The sequence below is a fragment of the Sorex araneus genome, chromosome 1 (assembly GCF_027595985.1).
Source record: "Sorex araneus isolate mSorAra2 chromosome 1, mSorAra2.pri, whole genome shotgun sequence".
Classification (NCBI taxonomy): domain Eukaryota; kingdom Metazoa; phylum Chordata; class Mammalia; order Eulipotyphla; family Soricidae; genus Sorex; species Sorex araneus.
This window is the reverse complement of record NC_073302.1, coordinates 219319594-219345928: the sequence shown is the minus strand read 5'-3', so window position 1 is coordinate 219345928 and position 26335 is coordinate 219319594. Positions and strand designations below refer to the sequence as shown.

General features: G+C 42.8%; 1 protein-coding gene across 1 annotated transcript in view; it reads right to left on the bottom strand.

Moving 5' to 3' along the window:
• FREM2 (FRAS1 related extracellular matrix 2) overlaps positions 1 to 25853 on the bottom strand; it is a 181714-nt gene extending 155861 nt beyond the window's left edge. The window contains exons 1-2 of the mRNA XM_012935227.2: positions 20669 to 25853; positions 14726 to 14815 (exon numbers count right to left, since the gene is read on the bottom strand). Coding sequence (XP_012790681.2) covers positions 14726 to 14815; positions 20669 to 25853 — 5275 coding nt within the window. The remainder of the gene's footprint in view (positions 1 to 14725; positions 14816 to 20668) is intronic.
• Between the last annotated feature and the right edge of the window lie 482 nt (positions 25854 to 26335).

Below are 26335 nucleotides of genomic sequence, written 5' to 3'. Positions count from 1 at the left end.
ATATAGGAAAGTTTATCATGTAAATACCTTTACCTCCTTTGTGCACTCAGTTCTTGCCCAGAATGATCCTTCCAACTATCATTATCTTATGGGTCTCTTCTCTATCCTAACTGCCCTCTCCCCATCCTTTCACCTGTAGCAAGCTTCTACCTGGGCACCAATTTTCTATTGTTTCTTGTTTCATGTTTTCTATTGTCCATGGGTATTAGTCTCATATTACACCTTATTTTTAATACTCCACAGATAAAGGCAATCATTCTATGTCTATCACTGTCCTTTTGATTCATGTCTCTCAGCATGATTCTCTCCAAGTCCATCCTGAGCTATTCTTAATGGGGCTGGGTGTCACTTTCGGTGATACTCAGGCTGACTGCCCAGGCCTAACCAATAATGATTCAGAGTTGGCTGGTGATTCTATGACAGTCACACCCAGCAGTGCTGGGAGGTACCACAGCTATTCGGCAGAATTCAGGGGACCATGTGTTACCAGGGATTCAATTTGGGGCCTCTGTATGGGAGGCATGTGGTCCACACTTACAGCCATAACCCTGGTTCTAATACACAAGACTTTAAAAAGCATAAAGTTGGGACTGGAACGATAGCACAGCGAGTAGGGCGTTTGCTTTGCACGCAGCCAATCCGCATGTTTTTGCTGTAATATTTGACATTGCTTCATCTGCCATTGCTTGGCTGCTGAGGCTCTGCTCCAGGTGGGGAGGGAAACTCAACCCACCCACTCTGAGGGGCCCTGGTGAAGACAGCCAGGCTTGAGGGCAAGAGAGTCTGATAAGTTCGGACGAGCCTCATGCATGAAGGAACCGGCAGAGGACCCCAGGTGTGCGGAACTCAAGACTGAGATCTCCAAGCCTGCTCAGATCAAGTCTGGGCTTCTTCCACCCAGATCCCCCATTTTCCAGTAGCTGGGCAGTCACACCCAGAAACTGCCTCTGGCATCATGTAATCCCATCAACAGCCAACATCCAGAGACTATAAAACCAAGCTCCTGGAAACTTGGACATCTTATAGCCTAGTTCTCCCTCTTGGAGAACCTGGCAAGCTACCGAGAGTTTCCTGCCCACATGGGAGAGCCTGGCAAGCTCTCCATACATATTCATAAGCCAAAACAGTAACAATGATGGGTCTCATTCCCCTGACCCTGAAAGAGCCTCCAATGCAGAATGAGAAGGACGGATGAGTAAAAAAAGGCTTCTATACTTGTGATAGATATTAGACAAGAAAAACAGATTAAGGGCATCCAGATAGGAAAGGAAGAAATCAAACTCTCACTATTTGCAGACGATATGATACTATATCTAGAGAAGCCTAAAGCCTTTATTAAGAAACTTTTAGAAACAATAGACTTATACAGTAAAGTTGCAGGCTACAAAATCAATACCCAAAAACCCATGGCCTTCCTATACACAAACAATGAGGCAGAGGAAAGGGACATGAAAAAAGCAATCCCATTCACAATCGTGCCCCAGAAAATCAAGTACCTCAGAATCAGCTTAACCAAGGAAGTAAAAGACCTCTACAAAGAAAACTATAAAACGTTACTCCATGAAATAAAAGAGGACATGAGGAAATGGAAACATATACCCTGCTCATGGATAGGGAGAATCAATGTTGTCAAAATGGCAATACTCCCCAAAGCATTATACAGATTCAACGCGATCCCTATAAGGATACCCATGACATTCTTCAAAGAAACGAATCAAGCAATCCTAAAATTCATATGGAACAACAAACGTCCACAGATAGCTAAAACAATTCTTGGGAAAAAGACGGTGGGAGGCATCACCCTCCCCAACCTCAAACTTTACTACAAAGCAGTAACAATTAAAACAGCATGGTACTGGAACAAAGGCAGAGCCGTAGACCAATGGAACAGGGTGAAATATCCCTACACACAACCCCAAATGTATGATCATCTAATCTTTGATAAGGGAGCAAGAGATGTGAAGTGGAGCAAGGAAAGCCTCTTTAACAAATGGTGCTGGCACAACTGGACAACCACATGCAAAAAATTGGGCTTAGACCTTGACCTGACACCATGCACAAAAGTCAGATCAAAATGGATTAAAGACCTCAACATTAGACCACAAACCATAAGGTACATTGAAAACAAGGTCGGCAAAACCCTCCACGATATTGAAGATAAAGGTATCTTCAATGGTGACACGAAACTAAGCAATCTAGTAAAAACAGAGATCAACAAATGGGACTACATTAAACTAAAAAGCTTCTGCACCGCAAAAGATACAGTGACCAGAATACAAAGACTATCCACAGAATGAGAAAGGATATTTACACAATACCCATCAGATAATGGGTTGATATCAATGGTATATAAAGCAATGGTTGAACTCTACAAGAAGAAAACATCCAACCCCATCAAAAAGTGGGGCAAAGAAATGAACAGAAACTTTACCAAGGAAGAAATACGAATGGCCAAAAGGCACATGAAAAACTGCTCTACATCGGGGCTGGAGCGATAGCACAGTGGGTAGGGCATTTGCCTTGCACGCGGCCAACCCGGGTTCGAATCCCAGCATCCCATATGGTCCCCTGAGCACTGCCAGGGGTAATTCCTGAGTGCATGAGCCAGGAATGACCCCTGTGCATTGCCGGGTGTGACCCAAAAAGAAAAAAAAAGTGCTCTGCATCACTAATCATCAGAGAGATGAGGATCAAAACAACCACGAGATACCACCTCACACCACAGAGACTAGCACACATCCAAAAGAACAAAAGCAACCGCTGTTGGAGAGGATGTGGGGAGAAAGGGACCCTTCTACGCTGCTGGTGGGAATGCCGACTGGTTCAGCCCTTTTGGAAAACAATATGGACGATTCTCAAAAAACTAGAGGTTGAGCTCCCATTTGACCCAGCAATACCACTGCTGGGAATATATCCCAGAGAGGCAAAAAAGTATAGTCGAAACGACATCTGCACTTATATGTTCATCACAGCACTGTTTACAATAGCCAGAATCTGGAAAAAACCTGAATGCCCTAGAACGGATGACTGGTTGAGGAAACTTTGGTACATCTATACAATGGAATACTATGCAGCTGTTAGAAAAAAGGAAGTCATGAAATCTGCATGTAAGTGGATCAGCATGGAAAGTTTCATGCTGAGTGAAATGAGTCAGAAAGAGAGAGACAGACATAGAAAGATTGCACTCATCTGTGGTGTATAGAATAACAGAGTGGGAGACTAACACCCAAGAGTTGTAGAATTAAGTACCAGGAGGTTGACTCCATGGTTTGGAGGCTGGCCTCACATTCTGGGGAAAGGGCAACTCAGAGAAGGGATCACCAACTACATTGTAGTAGAAGGCCATGCGGGGGAAGGGAGTTGCGGGCTGAATGAGGGCTAGAGACTGAGCACAGAGGCCTCTCAACACCTTTATTGCAAACCAAAACAGCTAATTAGAGAGAGAGAACAGAAGGGAATGCCCTGCCACAGTGGCAGGGTGGGGTGGGGGGAGATGGGATTGGGGAGGGTGGGAGGGATGCTGGGTTTACTGGTGGTGGAGAATGGGCACTGGTGAAGGGATGGGTTCCCGAACTTTGTATGAGGGAAGCATGAGCACAAAAGTGTATAAATCTGTAACTGTACCCTCACGGTGATTCTCTAATTAAAAATAAATAATTTTTTTTAAAAAGTGGCTTCTAAAATCTCAGGGCTAGGATGAATGGAGATGTTACCGAGACCGTTCAAAAAAATCGACAATCAACGGGATGATGATGATGATCATCATCATTTGCAAATGCAACCTTCAGTTTTTGATAAATGTATTAGGAGAGACAATCATTACCTGTCACTGTCACTGTCTTCCCATTGCTCATTGATTTGCTCAAGCGGGCACCAGTAATGTCTCCTTGTGAGACTTGTTACTGTTTTTGGCATATTGAATATGCCATAGGTAGCTTGCAAGGCTCTGCCATGTGGGCGGGATACTCTTGGTAGCTTGCCAGGCTTCCTGAGAGGGGCGGAGGAATCGAACCCAGATCGACTGTGTGCAAGGCAAAAGCCCTACCCTCTGTGCTATAGCTCCAGTCCTAATCATTACCTATGGTACTTATTTTCTAAATGACTTCAGTAGAGAATTTCAAAGTATATGTTCTTTTTTAGTATCTAAATTTGCTAATTTTCTCCAACGTATAATACTAAATTGATTTGTGGTTGAACTACCTGAAACATCTGTCAGTCGAGGCTACTATATCTATATTTAAGTTGTTTCAAGTACAGAATAAATGTGGGATTTTACCAATCTTCCATCAGAGGTGACCGCTGTATTAGAGTTGCAAATTAGAGTTACCATTTGACTCTCATATTTGTTACACCTAGTTGTTTTGGAGTGCTACATTTTGATAATATCATGTGACTCTATTTAACATGCACATCTGCTTCAGTCATTGAAAAGAGAAATAAAATATGCCAGTTCTAGACAGATACACCATGCAGCATTTCTCTTACCCAACCATAGGGAAAACCGATTATTCCAAGTTTATGAAACATCTTAGTGTAGGTACCAACTTATGATATAATCATAACAGAGGGTTTTTTTTACTTTAACCAGCATTTCCAAAAGCTACATCCTTTTTACTGCTTTATTCCTTATACATTCCAACTCTTCACCAAAATCAGTCAACATTTCAAAGTCAGACAGTCTAAGTTGAAAGATAGCTAGCTGCCACAAGAGAGGAAAAAGCAAAGAAGAAGAAATAAAATGACAGAAGGGGGAAGAAAAGAATGGACAAAATGAAGAAAGAAGGAAAAGTTATATCTTGAAATATATAAGAAGATATAATGAAAATGTTCTTTCATTATATTGAAAGAACATGCCAAAATAATTTAAAAAGAAAGTCGCCCTAATAGCAGGTATAGCCATGCAAGAGAACTCTTGCTGCATGAGTGATCCTATTTCCATGAATTTACTTAATCTTCATAGTAAATTAGGTAGGTATTATTATCCCTTCTGCAAATGAACCCAAGGCTCAGAAAGGTTCAGTCATTTGTCTCATGATCACATCACCAGTTATTTCAAGAGGCAGACCCAATATTTATGCAGTTCTAACTCCAAAGGCTCCGAACTATGATGGGAGAGAAGATAAGCAGAATCAGAAAACCGGTCTTGCTGTAGGCACCTTTCTAAGAAATAAGACATCTAACAATGAACGTGCTCACAATGGCCTTGTTATTTCCTCCTCCAAACAGTTTTCATGCCCATTTTAGTGTTTCCCATTGCCATTGAAGAATGGGACTTGCCAGTCTCTGCTGCCCAAGGAAACCAGAATCATGCTTGAAATCTCTTTTTGTTCTACCTGACCCCTAAGGCCTGCAGATAGAGACCCAAGATCATACAAATTCATCCTTTCTACATCACATTGGTCTTCCTACCACAGCCTTATGTTAATCTCCTTGTCTTGCCCTTGCCAAATTTCCTTCATTCTCTACAAGAGTCATCTTAAGACGTCATTTCAAACACATTACTCTCCTGCTTGAAAATAGTCTGGGAGATCCAGGAGCTAGGAGATGACTTTGTGACTAAAGCACTTGCTTTCTTCCCCCCAATCCTCTGAGCCATCACATGCTCCAAATGCAATCTGGTGGCTCCTCTGTTTGATCCTCGAAGCTCTTCTGCCTGTGAACCCCCAGCCATTCAAGTGATTTCTGCCTGTGCCATGGTCCGCTGTGTATGAGTACCAGAACTGCAGTGTGCAAGCACTGGGGCTAGCAGTGCGTGCTTTCCCACCCAGCCCCTGCAAGGATGTGCGGCAGCAGTGCAGTGCCCCGGGCATGCATCAGAAGCAGAGGGTGCAGAGCACCACCACAAAACAAGTGTGAGTCCAGTGAGCACACTTGCAGGTCCTGCCACTGTGCGTGTGTAACCCGCACAGCCAAGAGATGTGAGCACCATAGCCAAATGTGGCTGTGTAATCTCTGCAATCACACCCATCACATCGGTAGGAAACTTACACTTCCAGGCTGCAGCTTCATTGCTGATTTCTGGCATGGCATGTGCGGTGAGCTCCAGGTGTGCGAATGGATGCTCTTCTGGCTCAGTGAGCACAGGAAGCCCTGACTCACCCTTGGCAGGGAACGTTCTTCCTCCCGCCTTCCGGGGGCGATTCCATCTCATCCTAAATCTAAGCTAAATGGCACCTTTCAGGGCCCTTTTTCTGACAGCTGCATCACTCTCTTGGGTTTAATTATAACTCCCATCATACTTTAAGCAAAGTATAAGTAAGTGTTTTATTTATCTACTGTGTTATCATCCCTATCTATCAGAATCTCAGATCAAAAGCCATGACTATTAGGTTCATTTATATTTTTTCAGGACTCAGATGCCTGGAACACAATGGGACTGAAAAAAATCAAGGCTTGTTGAAGAATTTAATAAACTAATGATGAGGACTGTCTTTTAAGCAAGCAAGTTTTGCCATAGAAACTCTGAACTATCTCTTTCACTGTATTCTGGTTCTCTGATGCCTTGTCATAAGTTCTGCCAAATGAGTATCATGCCAATTACTTCCTTTATACAAGATCATTGAATACCACCCTCTCCTCCCAGTCACTCAGAGCCAATTTAGAAAAACAGAATGGGAATTTTGGGGTGGGGGTAGTATAATTCATATGTACCTCAAATAGTTTATTTGATGTGATTATATTTAATGTTATAAAATATTGGCTTCGTTTTCAAAGGTGACTATAATTTATTTTAGCAGGAAATACAGAATCTTGCCAAACCTCTAAAAATGTACTTACTAATTCATTCATTTAAGGATTTGAGAAAAGTTTCTTCTAAACTAAACTAATAGTATATTCATATGATACATAATTTGAGAAGAAAACTAAATAATATGGATTAAATTTAGTTTTCATTACTTCCCATTTAAACGGTATCACTTATTTCATGGACACAGTTTAAGTGCTTCTTAAATGCATGCTTTTCATTTTTATTTATTGGAGGTGGGTTTTGACCACACATGGCTGTACACAGGGCCTAACTTCTGGCAGTACTTGAGGGAACATATGCAGTGCCAGGGTTAAAACCAGTCAGCTGTGTGCAAGACAAGCACTTTACCTGCAACATTATCTCTCTCTCTCAAACTAATGCCTTTTAAAGACAGAGGTATGTTCAATAACTATTCTGAACTGTTCGATTAAAAAAAAAAGTTTACAGACTTTTAGCCAGAGTAACCAATGCTTCTTCCCAAGATCTGTATTTTTAGAAGATCCTCTGTTCCCTTCTTAGCAGATTAAAAATATTTGTACCGGTGCCTAACATTACTTCACAGTCTTATTATAACTCCCTGAGGCACCAGTGTCGTTCCTCTAGTTCTCATGTCACTAGTAATTAATTTTATTGCCAAGAATGCTGTTTTTTTTCTCTGAGCTGAATATGTCTGTCTAATCTTTTAATGCTAGCTCTCAGGACTCCTTTTTCTGATGTACTGAACTTATTTACATTTTTTCTCCAGCCTTTGTTTTCAACTCAAGCTAATTATGAAGAATTACTTTGTCTTATGTCCTGAAGTTCCTGGTCACCTTCGAGCAAACACTTGTGCTTCTTCTAACTAGAATGAAGAACTTCCGATCTGCCTAAATCAGTTGCAACTATGGAGGAAATCCAAGTTTCCACTATCACTGACATCTTAGCTGCAAAATGGACTTTCCAGTTCTGCCTCTGTCTCTATTCTTCTATTTCAACAGCATCTGCATTGAGAATCTAAGTGGCAGATAGGTAGATATGGGGCCTTAATAATGAGATTTTGGGGAAATTGCAAAATTTAAGAAGAACATGCCTTTGGGCTCAAAAGGAATGAGGAATACATACCCTTAAGCTGCAAATCCTGAGCTCTGGAGATGGAGAAACCCAGGTACCTACTTATATTCAACACTGAAGGACCATGCAGGGGTGGGCCCTCAGGAAATGAGAGGCTAGAGGAGCACCTATAGGTCCTGATACTGATGTGAAAAGACCATAAAAAGTTTAAAGCCCAGGTGAACTTCTATGCATGCAGGGAAGCGTAGGCCAAGACAATTTGGAGAAATTGCATATAACCTCCCAAAAGCCACTCTCTGCCTTTCTCACTCTAGAGAAGCCTGTGGTTTTTCTTGAATATATCTTCCTCTTTCCCTTTGTCTCTCTCCACTCAAACTTCTCTAAGTAATTTCCTTCAGACTGGATCAACAGTGTGTGGGTTGTGTGCCTGCCTCACACACGAAGGATCGGGGTTTGATCCTCAATACCCCAGTTCCCTGAAACTGCCCAGAGTGATTTCTGAGCATAGCAGTAGAGCCAGGGATGAGTCCTGATCACAACCGGGTGTAGTCCAAAAGCATTTTTTTTAAAAAAAGAAATAGATGTTTAGTTTAGTTTGGGGGGTAGGAGAAATAATATGGTGGGAGAGTCACTTGCTTTGCATGTCTCCGACATGAGTTCCATTCCTGGCATCCCATATGGTCTCCGAAGCCTGCGGGGAGAGGTTACTGTGGGCAGAGGCAGAGAGAGGAGTAACACCTGCGCACCTCTGGGTGTGACCCCAAAATAAAAATCAAAACAAAAAGTAATTTCTTTCAATAAAATAATTTTGCTTCACTAAAACAAACAAACAAACAAAGACACCAAAAAACCAATCTGACCGTATATGTTATAATTTTCAACACAGTCAAAACCAGGGTACAGAACTGTCACCACATGCACAAGCATGCCATTCAAAGTTCAAATGGAGAAGCAGCAAACTATTTTCCATAACAGATTAATTGGGGCTCATACAACTCTCTTTTGCCTCTCGAAAAATATCTTAGATGAGTTGCTGAGACCTTAAGACTTAGTACAAATAATCAAAAGAATAAAAATGTGCACAATAGCATTTTACTGAGGCATGAAGATACTGTTTGCTAGTATTTTATTCTACTTCTCTGTCATAATGTCTCATATCACATGAGGCAAAAGAAATAGGGTGACTAAAAATACTTAAGGTAGTGGGGCTGGAGAGATAGCACAGGGGGTAGGGCATTTATTTGCCTTGCACGCGGCCGACCTGGGTTCGATTCCCAGCATCCCATATGGTCCCCTGAGCACTGCCAGGAGTAATTCCTGAGTGCATGAGCCAGGAGTAACCCCTGTGCATTGCCAGGTGTGACCCCAAAAGAAAAAAAAATACTTAAGGTAGTGGTGCTGATTTTTAAATCCTGGTAATTTTACAAAAATTCCTTATTTTTTCATAAATTTTAAAGCTTTATCAGTTTTGTAATATACTAAATTTTTTAAAAATAAAAAACATAAATTAAGAGTAATGTATGAACTCCAAACAGAGTTTCTGAAAGTCTCTGCAATTTTAAACACATTTCATTGAAGATTTCAAAGGAATTTTCATAGAAGTTGATTTCAAGTGTTTAAAAATGTGAAAGAATTACTAAAAATTCTTTCTTGGTGCCATAGGGATTAAAATTAATACTCGGATAAGAGGAAGTTCCAAAGGAATGCAAAGGGTCCACTAGGAATTGTTTATGGGAGTTTTTCATAGAATATTGTTGAGTTAATTCATATATAAAAAAGAGATCTTATTTCTCCTATTTATCTGTTCATTTATTTTAATAATGTGGAACATTTTTTATATGTTCTGCCCTAAATAGGCACTGTGATATGGATATCTGTGCTATCTTTTCTGTTGCTTTTCAACTAATGGAATTATTCACACCAGCAAATGATCAGAAAGCAACATTCCTTCTGTAAATCAAGTCTGGTAGAAATACAAAGAAGGGCGTGACTCACTTTGTCATCATCGTGTTGGGAGCAATGCTGGAGAGGAAATGACATTTGAGCTCTGTGTTGAAGAGTGATTAGCAGTCATTAGGGTTGAGGGTTGGGCATATCTGGAATAGTTATGTGAGATAAGCTTTCACAGCACAATAGAGAGCTAGACAAGTTCCTTGGAACAACTTAGACAACTTAAAAAAAGGAGAGGAGCATTTTTATGTTAGAGTAGCTTATAGAAAAGCTACAGAGAATCGAATGTGAGGATAAATGTGTTCATTTACAAAAGGTTTAAAGAGTACATTTCTGGGATCAGATATAAATGGTGAAAACAAATGTGTTTAGCTAAATTGATAAATGATTGTTTATATATTATAATATGCACATTACAACGTATATATGTATGTGTGTTCTATGCATACAACTTTTTTATATTCTTAACTAGTATTCCAATAAACATAGTTCTAAATGATCATTTTAAGAATTACCCTGTGATGCACTTTATATTTAAATTTAAACGTCTAATATTTTGTTATGTAGATACCATAATTAAAAAGCTCTTCTGTTTGAGCTTAGAGCAATTTTCACATGTTCACTTTTTATATTTTGACATGTAGATCACTGTATGTTTTTCCTTTTGTTAAGTCATGTTCCAGTAGGATAATAGAGCCATCAGAGCTCCAATTACATTTTCAGATATTTTTCAAATTTATTTCTCGGTTTATAACTTTATAAATAGTATGTGAGCATAACCTGTTTTGTAATAAAATCTGCATTAAGTGATGTGCTGAATTCTTCTGTAAGCCTGTATTAAATTTCTTGTATTGTAATTAATAGAAGTGGCATAAAATGGTCTTCGTGAGATGATTTGACTTATATATGTTTATTTTTAATTCAAGAAGGCTTGGGCCATGCCCAGAGTGCTCATGGCCTATTTCTGACTGTGTTCCGGGATGACCCTAGTGATGCTAGGGGGGCCACATGTGGTACCAGAACTTGAATCTGGGTTGGCTGCATATGAGGCAAGTGACTTAATCCACTATTTCCATTCTGTTATTTTATTTATTTTATTTTGTATTAATTTGAACCTTAGTTAGAATAAATGTTTTCTACATGCCTAAAAAAGGAATCACAAGGCCAGGAGAGATAGTACAAGGCTTAAGACTCTTGTCTCGCAGATTCCTGGCATCACATATAGTTCTCTAAAAGCACTGTCCAGAGAGCAGAGCTATGAGAGAGGCCTGAGCACTGTTGGGTGTACTTCAAGAAATAAAGAATTATACCACAATGCCAGAAAATAATACTATCAGTTATAAAGATGCGTGCCAAAAGTAGACTACAGACCAAACACAATGGCCACTCAATACCTCTATTGCAAACTATAACACCCAAAAGGAGAGAGAACAAAAGGGAATGCTCTGCCGCAGAGGTGGGGTGGGTTGGTGGGATCAGATATAAATGGTGAAAACAATGGGGTGGTGGTGGTGGGAGGGCTATTGGGAACATTGGTGGAGGAGAATGGGAACTGGTGAAGGGATGGGTAAATGATCATTGTATGACTGAAATGCAAACACGAAAGTTCGTAAGTTTGTAACTGTACCTCACGGTGATTCACTAATAAAAATTTTTTAAAAACTATCAGTTTAAAACACAATAAAAATATAAAATTAAAATTGATACCATAGTTGGCAGAACATTCTATCAGATTTTACTTTTATCTGTCCACACTTATCTGTTAGTCATTCCTAAAAACTTGGACAGAGAGCCTAGACAAGTTTTGATTTTCATTCCTCTTACCACTATCCTGAACAAGTATGGAAATTATTGTCTGGAGATAGTAAAGAATCAGGAATTCAAAGAAGCCTTGAACTGTCGACCATTATAATTTGACATTTGTAATTTCCTATAAGAAACAGGAAACTCAGCTTCTTCATTTGTGAAGTAATACTTAAAAAAACTCAGAAACATTATGAGGGCAGAATTACATAAACAAAAATGTCATATATAAGTTTTTGATTTAATTAAGAGAATTTGAAAATAATGTGTATGTGTGTGTGTGAACATGTTAAGCAATAACTCAATTTAAATAGAGAAGATTTCTCTCAAGTGAGAATCCTAACCTAAAGTATGACTTGATTCCTATAAAAAAGAAGGCATTTAATATTTGCATAAAAGTTAACATTTTTTAATTATTCTGGCACACATCCATCCATCAGATGTCAATTTTTGGAGATGGGATCACTTTTTGTCCAATGTTATTTTAAACATGTGCAATAGCTTCAAATATAGAGGGTAAGCATATAATATTTTTTAGATAGATGACATACTGTGTGCCATTTTAAAAAGCATGCACATAACACATCTGACAAAGTTTTAATGTCTTAACTATATAAGGAACTCACAAAATTCAATAAGAAAGCAAGCAACTCCATAAAAAAGTGGAGAGAGAAATGAACAGATTCTTCACCAAAGATTTCCAGATATCCTACAGACACATGAAATGTTCACTATCACTTACTGCCAGGAAAAATCAAATAAAAAGTGGCAATGAGATACCTGTAAGAATGGCGTACATTAAAAAAGCCAGACAGCAAGTGTTGATCAGGCCTTATTCACTCTTAGTAGGAATGTAAATTAGTTCAAAGTCTATGACATATAGCATGAAGTTTTTTCAAAATTCATTTCCACATGATCCAATAATTCCACTCTTAGGTATCTATCCCCGGTACACAAAAGCACTAATTTAAAAAAATAGACACATGCCTCTATATATAGAGAGAGAGGTTGTCCCTTTTGGAGAACCTGGCAAGCTATGGAGAGTTTACTGCTAGTAGGGGAAGAGCCTGGCAAGCTCCCCATGGCGTATTCATATGCCAAATACAGTAACAATGATGGGTGTCATTCCCTTGACTCTGAAGAGCCTCTAATGTGGCACCATTGGGAAGTACGAGTAAAGAGAGGCTGCGAAAATTTACTATGAGGAATAGAGATGTTTCTGGGCCAACTCGAGCAAAACAAAGATCAACAGAATGACAGTGATACAGTGATATATATGCCTATTTCTGGAGTATTATTTACAAGTGTTGTGATATGGGAACAACCCAAGTAAATTCCTAATGACAGACAAATGGATAAAGAAAATGTGGTTTACTTTATACATAAAGGACTACTCTGTCATAAGAAAAAATAAAATCATGCCTTTTGTAACAATTATATGGAACTAGAAGGGGTCATGCTAAGTGAAATACAACAAAAGAAAAAAATAAAATATCAGGTATTCTCATTTGTATGTGGGATACAGAAGCAAAGCAAGGGAAGAAATGATATTAAATGAAAAGAACCCTCAAAATTCACATAGGGAACCTGTAGTTTTCAGTGTGGAGGGAAGATGGGCTGGGGGGGAGGGGGGAGATGGGGGAGGAAATTCAACACAGTGTCATTGACAATATTAAAACTGTGGTGGTGGCTGAGGTATGGTGATAAGTATTTCAGAGACAGGAAACTGTACTCAAAACCTCTGAATCGTATAAATTAATGTTATATAGATAAAAATGACAATAATATGTAATTAGTAAAAAAAAATAATTTTAGGGAATGGAGGGGGCTAGAGCAATAGCACAGCGGTTGGGCGTTCGCCTTTCACGCGGCTGACCCGAGTTTGATTCCTCCACCCCTCTTGGAGAGCCCAGCAAGCTACCGAGAGTATCGAGCCCGTGCGGCAGAGCTTTGCAAGCTACCCGTGCGTACTGGATATGCCAAAAACAGTAACAATAAGTCTCTCAATGAGAGACGTTACTGGTGCCCGCTCGAACAAATCGATGAGCAATGGGATGACAGTGACAGGGACAGGGACAGGGAATGGAGACCTAGCACAGGAGCAAGGCACTTGCCATGAATGTGCGGGATCCTGGCTTAATCAAATACTGCTTATGGTCCCCCTGAGCACAAATCAGGACAGCTGCTGAGCCCAGCCAGTGTCACCCAATATCCATCCCCCAGCCCAAATTAAAAATTTTCAATTTAGCTAAAAAATGTAAAACTTGATAAGAAAAGTGACATCTGATTTGAATTATTTACTTTCTCCCTGTCTTCTTCCCCCACCCCCACATCTCCCCTCTGACTTTGTCTTGTTCATAGAATGCCTGCACTTCAGGGTTTCCGTTTCTCTTGAGAGCACGAAGGAATAAAGTCATTTTTATGAAAAATTTACAAGTAGCCAACGGTGCCACCTTCCCACAGGATTAAGGAAAAGACTTGATCAGGAATAAAGAAGAGTATGAATGACAGTCAGAACTCTGGGGAGTGAGGATAAGAATATCGCTAAGAAGACTCAGATCACAGCCACATCCTGCTGTGTCAATTCTCAGACTTCACTAGACAAAATTTTCGCTAAGCCAAATCACAAAATCCCCGACATGAGAAAAAATCATAAGACAAGCCGAGATGGGTGAAATAAAGCCTAAGTTTATAAAGAGCTAATTTCTTGGTGAATACAACATTTTATCTACTAGAATTTACCCAGATAAACCCATATACAAGGTATCCTGTACCTTGTTTGCACATGCGCAGACATATGCTTACAGGCAGGCGGGTAGGCACAGGGCTTGCCACGGGGGCTGGATTCCAGTATCTTTTTATCACATCAAGTAGGTATACTCATGCAGATCACAGCCTGAACAACTGGACAACTGGGCTCCTATTTATAAAGACCTTCCTCTTTAGAGGCTTACAAATCACAAGATAGACGTGATAACTAGAATTTTATCTTCAATCACTGCAGAATATGATTATGTTAGCTTAAGGAGGTACGTCAAATATCAATTTAATTCAGCAAAAATTTAGGTAGGCATACAATAATTTTTGATATACATTTTTATAATGAAATTAAACACTAGCCAATAAATATTACTCTTCCTTAAAAAAATTAAAATAGCAAAGTAGAATACTTACCACCATCTTCAACAGTAAAATGGAAAATGTCACTTGTGGCATTAGCCCCATCTCTTAGAACATAGCATATTTTCATATCATCAATGTCAGCTAAAAAAGAATTAAAAAAATAAGACGATTAATTATGAGAGAAAAATTGATGACTCCTACATCTGATAAGTTCTATTGACAAGTATTCTTGTGTAACTATATTTAGGTTTCCTATCCTTTGGGAAACCCTACGAGACCTATCTTATTTCTGATCACTGATTTCAGCTGTTCCAGGGAAATCTGATCCTTTGCTCAGAAAAAGATACAAGAGTTAGACTATAATAATCGCAAGGTGTTGCCCCTCCCAATGGAATCTGCACTGCATAACCAAAGAAGTGACCATCTAACTATGGAATTGAGGCTTCATGACAGGTGGAAAAGGAGATATTTTGAGGCACCACAGATTTACTGGCACAACTGAAACCACAACCTTTGCCTCCCCAGCAGGGCCTAAAAGGAAAGAGCTGCCCTTGTTCTCCCTTTAGCTGACTTTTCTTGTCTCATGGGATTCAGGAAGTTTTTGAGCCCCCAAGTTTTGAAATAAAAGGACAAGGCAAGGACGAGGAAACTTTTGAAGTTCCACAGATTAAAAATTAACATGATCCAATGGCGTAAAGAAATGAGAACAGAAAATAAAAATGGAAAGCTTTGGTGGTTAGGGATATATCATGGTGGTAGAGTATTTGCTTTTCATGTATGAGGTCCTGGATTATATCCCTGGAACACCCCAACCCTTCCTTTTCCCCCAAATCACTGAAAACAAACATAAGAAAGCATTGAAAAGTTTCTTCATAGTAGAAAGTTTTTCCATCTCACAAATAATATTTCTGATGCTTCATTCTCCAGCCATCAAATTTACTGATATTTTTCTAATGGAAATAGGCATTCAGGTTTTAAATGTTTAAATTAATTTTACCAATTCCTCTCCTTGATAATGACACATAGACAGTATAACATAAAAATACTCTGTTCTGTGATACAGTACACTGGTATTTGATCAGGGCCAATCATTAGTTAGTGATTGCAAGGTTATGTAAAAATCAAGATCATAGCTAAAAGTGGATTCAGTTATTTTGGGTTATTCCATTACCTAGAACTCTAATCACTTCACATATGGAATTTAAGAGCACTGTAACTAAGAATTAATTTATGCAAGAATACTCTCAAGTGCCCAGCAAGCTACCTAGAGTATCCCACTTGCTATAGACCCAACCTGATGGCCACTTAATACCTCTACTGCAAACCACAACAACCAAAAAGAGAGAGAGAGAGAGAGAGAGAAAGAGAGAGAGATAAAGAGAGAGAGAGAGAAAGAGAGGGAGGGAGGGAGAGAGTGCAAAAGGGAATACCTTGCCACAGAGGCAGGGTGGGGGGGAATGGGATGGGGGTTGTGGGAGGGATACTGGGACGACTGGTGTTGGAAAATGGGCACTGGTGGAGGGATGGGTACTCAATCATTGTATGACTGAAATGCAAGCACGAAAATTTATAAGTCTGTAATGGTACCCCCACAGTGATTCACCACTAATAAAAAAAACAAAAAACAAAAACTTCCGAAAAAATTAAAAAAGAAAAAAATACAAAAAAAAATAAAAAGAGAGAGAGAGAGAAAGCGTCCTGCCTACACGGCACAGCCTGGCAAGCTACCCATGGCATATTCGATATGCCCAAAACAGCAACAAGTCTCACAATGGAAAAGTTACTGGTGCCCGCTCGAGCAAATCGATGAAAACCATTAACAGTGCTACAGTGCTAATATCAAGTGATGCAAAGCATTAGAGTGAACAGATATCTCAATGAATTACTATAGAATTACACGGTACAGAGTGCATTGTATGCTCTGCCTTAACCCATGCACCTTGAAAGAGGATTTGCTCACATCCATACATCTGAAGAAGGGAAAGATGATTTTACAATTTTTGACACTTTCTTGCTAATAGAGATACTGGAGCAAATAAAGTGAGTTTGATATGTCTTGTTCCCCCTTAAGTCTTTCATTTTGAACTTTCATGTCGAACTTTTTCTCCCTTTAATCTTTCCTTTTTAAAATTTTCTCAATTCCTGCCAAGTGGCATATTTACTTTCCTGCATAGGTAACTTCCCTAGAAAATTGAGAACTTGAAGTATTTTGCTTTTCACCTTCAATTCCCATAGTCCCTTGCTTATTCTACTACTCAATAAAAGCTGAAATCTTTCTTAATTTATAAAGAAAACGTGCAGAGAACTGGGGACTTCTCTCTCATACCTCCTTGCCAAATGTGATAAACCTGTAGGGTTAAGCAGAAACATAGCCCTCTCGCTAGTTATTCGGAAGCAACATTTTCTTATTTTATCTAGGCCACATCTGGTAGTGCTCAGAGTTTACTTCAGGCAGTGTTCAGAGGACCATATATATATGATGGGGATAGAACCAGGGATGCTTCATGCAAGGCAACTACCTAAACATTGCTCTGGCCCAATTTTTCGAACCTTTAGTTGATCAGAAAGAAATAAAGTGGATGATGCTTTGACTTCACATCCTTATTATTAGCTTAAGGGATCCATTCTCAAGTTGTAATACACAAAGTCATTTCCCATTCTTACTGGAAATGGGAAACTATTCCCTCTTCAATCATGAGAAAATCTAAAGGCTCTAGTATGAAGGAAAAAAAAAAGAACTTATTCATGATTCCCAATCTCAATAGCAATGTTTTCTTAATGAGAACTATCGTATTCAGCATTTAGATGAGTTTCATTAAAATAAACCACCATTTCAAAACTTATTTTTATGAACATTTAAGAAAGGGAATGCAACTTTATGAGACTAAAGTGTCAAATTTTCCCTCCAAGTTAGGGCATGCAAAATTGATTAGTTGGAACACACTAAAACCCTTTTCATTTTATTTAAAATGTTGTTAATTATTTATGGTTTGTAAAACAGACAGGCTCTTTTTAAAATCACAAATGAGTAAAGTTTTTGATCAAAACATTGTTACTTCACATGTAACTCTAAAAAATACATGCATATATCTCAATGCATAGGAGCACTGGGATGATATAAAATCTAGTAGACAAATGTTGTCTTCTTAAACTGGATATCTAGTAAGTAACTATATTTTCTTCTAGTTGTCAAATGTGAAACAGATTTAATGCAATTTAGCAACATAATTATTCCATTAAAATTTAACTTAATATGCCTGGTAACCAAAATCTCTGGGAAGATTTCTAAAAGTGATTTATAAGTTATTTCCCTGAGATATTAGTATGTCCTTATCATTAAGAAAAATCCAGGGGCTGGAGCGATAGCACAGCGGGTAGGGCGTTTGCCTTGCATGCGGCCGGCCCGGGTTCAAATCCCAGCATCCCATATGGTCCCCTGAGCACCGCCAGGAGTAATTCCTGAGTGCAGAGCCAGGAGTAACCCCTGTGCATCGCCAGGTGTGACCCAAAAACCAAAAACCAAAAAAAAAAAAAAAAGAAAAAGAAAAATCCAGAGCCTTGAGACAAATGATTTAAGTAATGTAGGGTAGGACAAGGAAATGTGGTGCACCTTGGTAGAGAGATAAAGTTCAAAATAAATACAAATTTTCCTCACATATCCAATTCTATCATATTAACTTACCCTAATATCAAAGTATAGAGACTAATTATTGTGCATCTCCTAGGAACAACTAAATCAATCTGTGAATAAACTTCACAGGCCATATGTGCTAATTTGACTTCCTTTAAAAAATCCACCAAGGCTTACTCTTCAAGCCCATGTTCTCCCTTGAACACATAGATCACTTGCTTGTCCCTAAAATCCTTTGCTTCCCTATTTCCATTCTAGGAAGCCTGTGTTCTCTCTTAAACACATACTTCTCTCCCTTCTCAAGTCTTTCTAAATAAGTTTCAATAAAAATTACCTGGCTTCACATACAAAAACAGTAATCAAAACCAACCAACCCCCAAATCTAGTTTCACTCACTGCTTAGCCAAAGAAAAAAAAAAAAAAGCAGAGAAATCCTTAATCTGTACACTGCTGTATTTTCCTTCTGAATGAGCAGCCACAAGAACTAACGATGAAGATTTCTCCATTTGTACTCACTTATCTAATCACTAGAAATAACTGCTATGAGCCGAATTCCAGCCTCAACTTGTTTAAATGAGTGACATGTGATAAAATGCCAACATTTCCGCCAGTCAATACTTGGTCTCTTACTGGAATGTACAAGCTCCCTAAAAAGGACAAACTTAAAATTACTTTTTCACTGCAAAAACTAAGCTTGGAGCTATTCTATATTTATAAAAGACTATAAAAAGTAATTACAATGAGTTAATGCAGTGAGAGAGTACAGCATCAGGTGCAATACAATTAGCTAAACTTTCCAGCACATAAGAAATATTATTTAAATATTTTAAGCTGTTACACTTGGTTCATAAAGTTTAAATTAATTAAGCTGCCTACCTATCTTCATCCCCCATTTTTTTTTTTATAAAAAGTAAAGACTTTTTTTCAGGTCAGTATACTTATTTGAAGTAACATTTTCTACTCCCTAATAAACTCCTTTTATCCTCTTCACTTTCCATGAAAATAAACCAATCTACAACTGCATGGTATCTCTATCCTCAGAAAGCCTCCACACGAAAGTTTCCTGCTACTTGGCATGACAGTTGGCACTCCGAGGTTATCCTGTCCCTACAGGCCCTAGGATACATCCAGGCTTTCAGCCAAGAAACGGGAAGTTGGAGTCTGAGGCTTTTTGCCAGGATCTAAAACAGAGAAGCAGTTCACTTTCACACCATGCATTGCAACATCCACGTTGATTACAGCATTAGTTATCGAAGAACACAGCATTGGGCAGGAAAGGCACACCCCCAGTGGGACGCCCTAGAATCAAACTCCATCTCTCCCCACAAAGCCACATAGGACAGATTTAGTTTCCATTGCGACGAGGTGAGATTTTCAGGAAAGCAACCCCAAGCCCTTTGTAATCAAAGTTGCATGTTCTAGAAAACAGAGTTCCCACTCCCAAGCCAGCAAACTGAATAGGCTCTTCCCTTCACTCACTGAGTAACTCAGCACAGCTCACTTTGCTTGTCTCATGCACAAAGGAAAAAGCAAATGCTTGAGATACTTGCTGTTATTTATTACTTTTGATATTGTCTTGAGATGAGAAAATGGTTTCCTCCTACTGTTTATCTTATTGGCATAACTTCAAATTTTTTCATAATGAAGTGAATGCTTATTTTGGTGATGGACATCAAGCCTTTTTACACATCATGAAGCATACTATTTTTTATGTATCTTATTTTGGTGTGCAACAGGCTTTATGCATATCTTTGTTATAATTTTAGATAGGGATTTAATTCTGTCAGTTTTGAAAAGGAGTTTGCCTAAATCATAAAATGATATCAGAGAAATATAAGATCCACAAATTAAATATAAGTAGATCTTATAACTTTAGTTGCAAAGCTCATAATAAGAAAAACAGTATTAGAAGAGCAATTTCAAAAAATAATCAAAGTGATACAGGTTTGAAGATGCTATTTGAATGGTAGGTTAAAAAAACAATAATACATCAAACTTAAAAATTACATGTTTCTCTAAGGTGCTAAAGTGATTCAAGAACTACATTAAGCACATAAAATAGTAGCGCTCACAAAACAGACATGGCAAATGAAGCAGAAAGCAGGAAATCCAAGTTCAATTAGGGCACCCAAGTCTGACTTTGGCTTTCTCAGCACATCTTATTGCTATAGAAGTGCATCAATACGCCCCATAATGAAGGTTCCTGCAGCAAGGCATATGGCAAGAGGGGAAGACCTCCAGGATAGGCACACCCTCAATTCTCCTAACTTTATTTGCCTTCTCTGCTCATCAAGATCTGTCATGTTCTCAGGAGACAGGAGCTAGAATACCATTAGATGTAAGAAGAGAAAAGCAAACCATACCTTGTGTAAACTGAGTGACACTGTTGTTTCCTTTGCCCAGATTGAGGAGATATCCATGTCGCGGTGCCTCTGTCACAATAAATCGAAGGGAGAAATGGAAGCTGTCTCTGTCCTCCACTTTCAATATTTTGTTTGTGATCATGAATCCCAAGTGGCCAATAGCCAGATGACGAAGTGTAGAGGCTCCTTTGTTGATGACAATTTGGGGGACATTATTGTCAACAGCTAAGATCTGGATCTTCATCACTTGGGGTCTCCTTGTTTCAAATATTGTATCAGGAAAAACATAGAACTCTGTGTGGGAGCCGTCAGTCACTGTGAAGGAGAAGCTGTCTTCACTTGATTCAGTGCCATCATGTCTGTAACTGATTAAGTTTTCATTCAAGTCTTGTTTGGTAAAAACCATGACAGGTCTGCTGTGGTTGAAAAGCAGTTGACCATGAACAGGAACTTGGGTAATAGTGAATTTCAGGAGGTGGTCAGGAGTATCTCTGTCTTCAACGGTGAGTTCAAAAGGAGTGATCAGTTTGTTTTCTCCTTCGCTGACAACCAGGTTATGGATGGTGACCACTGGCTTCTTGTTGTCCACATCACTAATGGAGATACGGAAGGTCCGGAAGACGGGGTTATGTCCATCAGTGACTTGAAACTCAAAACTGTCCATTTTCACCTCATCATCAGCTGTGTGGATATAATATATCTTGTTGCCTGCTAGTTGGAGTTGAGTAAAAGATGTGATGGGTACTTGTGGCTGGTCTGTAGACTCTAAGTGACCTCTCATGGGAGCCCTGGTAATGGTAAAAACTAAGTTTTCATCAGGACTGTTCAGATCACTAGTACTTAGTAGGTCTGTTGTGAGAGTGACTTTTCCACCTTCCTTCAAGGATACTCCCTTACTTATCACACTAGGGAAGACAATATCAATGCTCCCAACCGATACATAAAAGTATCGATCGATGAGGGCATTTACTCCATCAGTCACATCAAATTTAATTAGATCCCGAAGGCCCTCTTGTCCCAAGTGGACATACTGAATTAAGTTTCTATCTACTTCATCTTGGGTAAAGTTCATGCCTAGAGTAATATTTTCAAAGGCACCTGTAAATTTTTGTCTCTGTAATAAACCATGTCCTGGCCCATAACGAATAACATAAACCAAGGATTTGTCTTCAGAATCTAAATCAGTTGCCATTAATATTTTGTTGTTGATAGTTTTGGTTTCCCCAATTTCTATCTCCAATCCATTATTGATGGTCATTCTGGGTGTCTCATCATCAACTGGAATGACCATAATGAGAACAGTCTTTTCCACAGAGAATTTACCATCTGTCAGTTTAATCACAAAACTGTCTTCCTGTGTCTCAGAGTCATCATGCTCATAAATAATGCTGGAACTCTCTATAATTTGGTCTAAGGTGAAGCTTTCGACCAATACTGTACCATTTATCAGCTGGCTCATGATGTGACCATGAGTAGGAAACTGGGTAATTGTGAATGTCAAATCATCTGGGGGCACGTCGGCATCAGCAGCATTAAGGATGGGTGTATCAATCACTAGACTCATGCCTTCCATTACCATAAATTCCCTCATAAATATTTCTGGCTGTTCATCATTAATGGGAGCAATTATAATGGGGAAAAATTGCCGTTCTGAAAAGTTAATGCCATCAGAACAACGAAATATAAACCGGTCTTCTACAGGTTCCACTCCTTTGTGGACACTCTGAACATAGTTAATATGACCCTGCCTGAGATCTTTCAGCGTGAAGGCACTTATGGCAATTCCTGCTCTTGATTTTTCAGAGCCTGGTGCTGGAGAAATGTTCTCAACATAACCGGAGGTAGGCTGAATAACTATAGTGCACAGGATGTCATCATTTAGGGAGTCGATATCTGCAGCGTTTATATGCAATGAGGTTATAACACTTTTGTCACCCTCTGTTACAACAAACCTTTCTCCTACAGAGATTTCTGGAGCCTGGTTGTCAACAGGGAGGATGGTCACCCACACAGTCACTCCCTGGATAGTATTTCCCCCCCACCTCCATTCTTGAGACATGTCTGACAGACTCAGGTTGAAAGAGTCCTCTTTAGGCAAGAGCCCAATCTCCCCACCAGTGTGCGCATAGACCACAGAGCCTTCCAACACGTCCTTTTGGGTAAACTGCTCTGCTGGAACACCATTGACCAAAATTTCTCCATATAAGGGTGGATCCTCCAAGAGGAAAGTTAACATCAAATCATCGGTGTCTTCATCAGTCCCCTTAATAATATTGGCTGTGATTTCAGCAGCCCCATTTTCTAAGACATCTAGGTAGGACCCCAGGGTGCCTGCAGGGAGACTCAGCATGGGTCCTTCCTCATCCACTGGCCGGACATTCACTCTGAGCGTGATGGGCACCACATGGTGTCTGTCGCTGACCTCCAAGAGGCAACTATCAGTCAGGGATTTGTCCCCATTATGGGTGTAGGAAACGCGACCCTGCTTTATGTCGTCAAAATGGAAGCTCCCCCCAACATGCAACATTTGTCCCGACACTCTGAGGTGACCATGTCGGGGTGCCTGTGTGAGAGTGAAAGAGATGTGGGCAAGATCTGTGTCCACGTCACTCACACGCAGCTCATTCTCACTCAGGATGTGGTGGCCTTTCTCTTGCAGACTGAAGCCCGTGTTAAGGATCTCAGGTGGCTGGTTGTCCACAGGCTGCAAGTAGAGGGTGAAGGTACCTGCAGCCACATTCCCTGCTCGGTCCTCCACCTGGAACTGGAACTGGGCCTCCCGGGCAGCTACTCCCAGTTCCTGGTCTGGGGGCTGGTAGGCAATTTTGTGATGGTTGATCTGAGCTTGGGTAAAATGGGCCACCAGCACAGAGGGGTTGTCAGTCAGGACCAAGGTGCCCAGTGGGGCAGGCGAGTGGTTTTCATCTGTGTCCATGGGGGGCTGAGTCACTGTGTAGCGCAGCTCCCGGTCATCTGTGTCGGCGTCAGTGTAGCGCAGCCACTTCTTCCTCAGTGGTGTGAGTTGGGCCTCCTGGACCACCATCCGGAGCGGACAGCCACTGCCCAGCTCCGGGGCCAGGCGATCCACGGGATGAATGCGGATCACAAACCTCTGAGGCCCGGACCGATTTGGGGGGTCATGGTTATCCTGGACTCGAAACGTGAACTGGTCCATCACTGGCCGGGGGCTGTGGGGTCCAGTGTGCCTGTAGAACAGCCGGCCTTCCGTGATGTCCCGCTGCCGCCACTCGGTCACTGTTTGCTCATAGAACGCTCCCTTTTTCCTCCAGGGTCCCTGGAGAAGCTCCTCCTCCTGCCTGGGGGGCGGGTGAGGCTGGCGGAGAAGCAGGTGCCCGATGCCCGAAGAGGGCGACTCCAGCACGAAGAGCAGTTCCGAGTCGTCTGAGTCCATGTCAGTGGCGCTGAGCGTGAGAGGCAGGATGGGCGCCGTTTCCCCCTCGGCTAGGGTTAGCCCCGTGTTGGCGTTGAGGACCGGGGGCTGGTCGTCCACAGGCACCAGGGTGATGGGGAACAGGAACTGCACCTGGTGCCTGCCTCCCCCGTCCACCATGCGCAGTACCAGGTTGTCACTGAGAGCGCCGTCACGGCTGTCGTGTTGGTAGACCACCTGGCCGGCCGCTAGCTGGGCCACCGAAAAGGTCTTGGGGGCGGCAGTGGTGCCTGGGGAGGCTCCCAGCAGGACCAGGTGACCATGTCGGAGCCCCGCCACCACCTCCAGCCGCACAGCGTCCAAGTCATCCTCATCACTCACCACCAAGTTCTGAGGTCCACTGCCGGCAGGGCCTGTGAGGGGCCGCGCCTGGCCCTCGTAGAGGATGAGGCCCGTGTTGCGGGTCACCACCGGCGCCAGCGTGTTCATGGGCTTCACCACTACCATGAAGGCGAAGGGATCGGAGGCGGCGCCCTCGGGGTCCACCACCTCCAGCTCCAGCTCGAAGATGCGCTCGCGGTCGGCGTCCTCCGTGGGGGGCTGGTAGGCGATCTTGAGAAGGCGCAGGTCCCGCTGGGTGAAGGAGGACAGGGGCAGGCTGCGGTCGTCCGTGCTCACCAGGTAGCCCTGGCCCGGCAGGAAGGGCGAGGTGAGGTTGAAGACGAGCAGGTCGGGGGGCGACTCGGTGTCCTCAGCCGCCAGCATGTCTGGGGTCAGCGCGGTCAGCACGAACTGGTCCACCTCCATCATCATCATGGCCACGAAGCTGGGCTTCGGCGCGGTGTTCTCGGCCCCGCCTCGGATCCTGACCAGCACCTGGAAGTGCTCGCGTTTCAAAGGGGGGCTGCCCACCGGGGCGCCCCGTGCCCTCAGCTCCACCACCATGGGCACCCAGTCCCGGTTGGGCGAGCGGCTGGGCGCCGTGTGGCGGTAGCGAACACCGAGCTCCAGGAACGCCCGGCAGTCCATCAGCAGAGGCTCCTGGCCGCGCCCCTCCAGGGCCTGCTCCGGGGGCGCCTGCGGATAGTGCAGGAGCTCCCCATAGCGAGGGAGCGCGCCCAGGCCCGACAGGATGCCCACGCGACACTCCTCCGTCTCGGGCTGGTAGGCAAACTCCAGGCTCCGCGCGTCCAGGGCGTTGCTGGTGCCCAGCAGCTCCTCCACGACCAGGGGCAAGTTCCGCGTCACGATCTCCAGCTGGGTGAACACCACCTCCACCTCCAGCACTAAGGGGAGCACGGCGGCCCCCCCTGGCGCGTCGTAGCGCAGCTGCAGCCGGACACGATCCCGCGACGGGCTGCGCGCGCCCAGGTGCGAGTACCGCACCTCTCCGGGGCCGAAGTCGCACGCGAAGCGCTGGGGACTCAGGCGGCCGGGCCGTTGGGCGAGGGCGTCGTTGTCCAGCACGGTCACCGCGCAGCGGTCCCCCGGCTGCACCTGCAGCACCAGATCGTGCAGCGGGTCCAGCCAAACCTCCCGGCCGAAGGGCACCCGGAGCCCGCGGTTGGCCTGCACGATGACGTCCTCAGCGGGGACCCCCGGAGCCCCAGCGAGATCCGGGGACAGCAGCGCCCGTCCGGGGACAGCGGGCTGCGCCCGGAGGTGGCTTACCAGTGACAGGAGAAGCGGCAGCGCCAGCGGCAGCCGGGGCGGCGGCGCCCGCGGGGACCCGGAGGAGGGGGTGGCGGCCGGCCGCGCGCGGGGCGCGATCGCGGGCGTCCAGGCCGAGCGCATGGTCCAGGTGTCGGCGCGGCGGCAGGTCAGTCCGAGCGCGCGCGGGGGAGCCCCGCTGCCCGCGGGGAGCCCGAGAGCTGGGGAAGTGCCAGCGAGCCCTCACGGGGGGACTGCCAGACGGTGGGCAGGCGGCGCGGCCGGGCTGGGGACGGAGCGGGGAAGGCGACGCTCTCCTGGGTGCTGGGGCCGCCGCGCGCCGCGCGCTCCTGCGGGGGACTGAGCCGCTCCACTCCGCCAGCCCGCGTCCCGGGACTCTGAGCTCCGAGGGAAATCCCTCCCCTCGCACCCCCTTCCCCTAGCCTCCCGGGAGGCCAATCGTAGGCCCCGGGAGGAGGCTCCGAGCCGGAGGTTGGGTGGTCACCTCTGCCAATCAGCTCTTAGGGGGCGCGGCGGGGAAACGGTGGGGAGGGGAGCAAGAGAAGGAGCCACAGGTGGTCTCCGGGCCCGGGCGCCGGTGGCCCGGGGCTGCCCACCAGTGCACT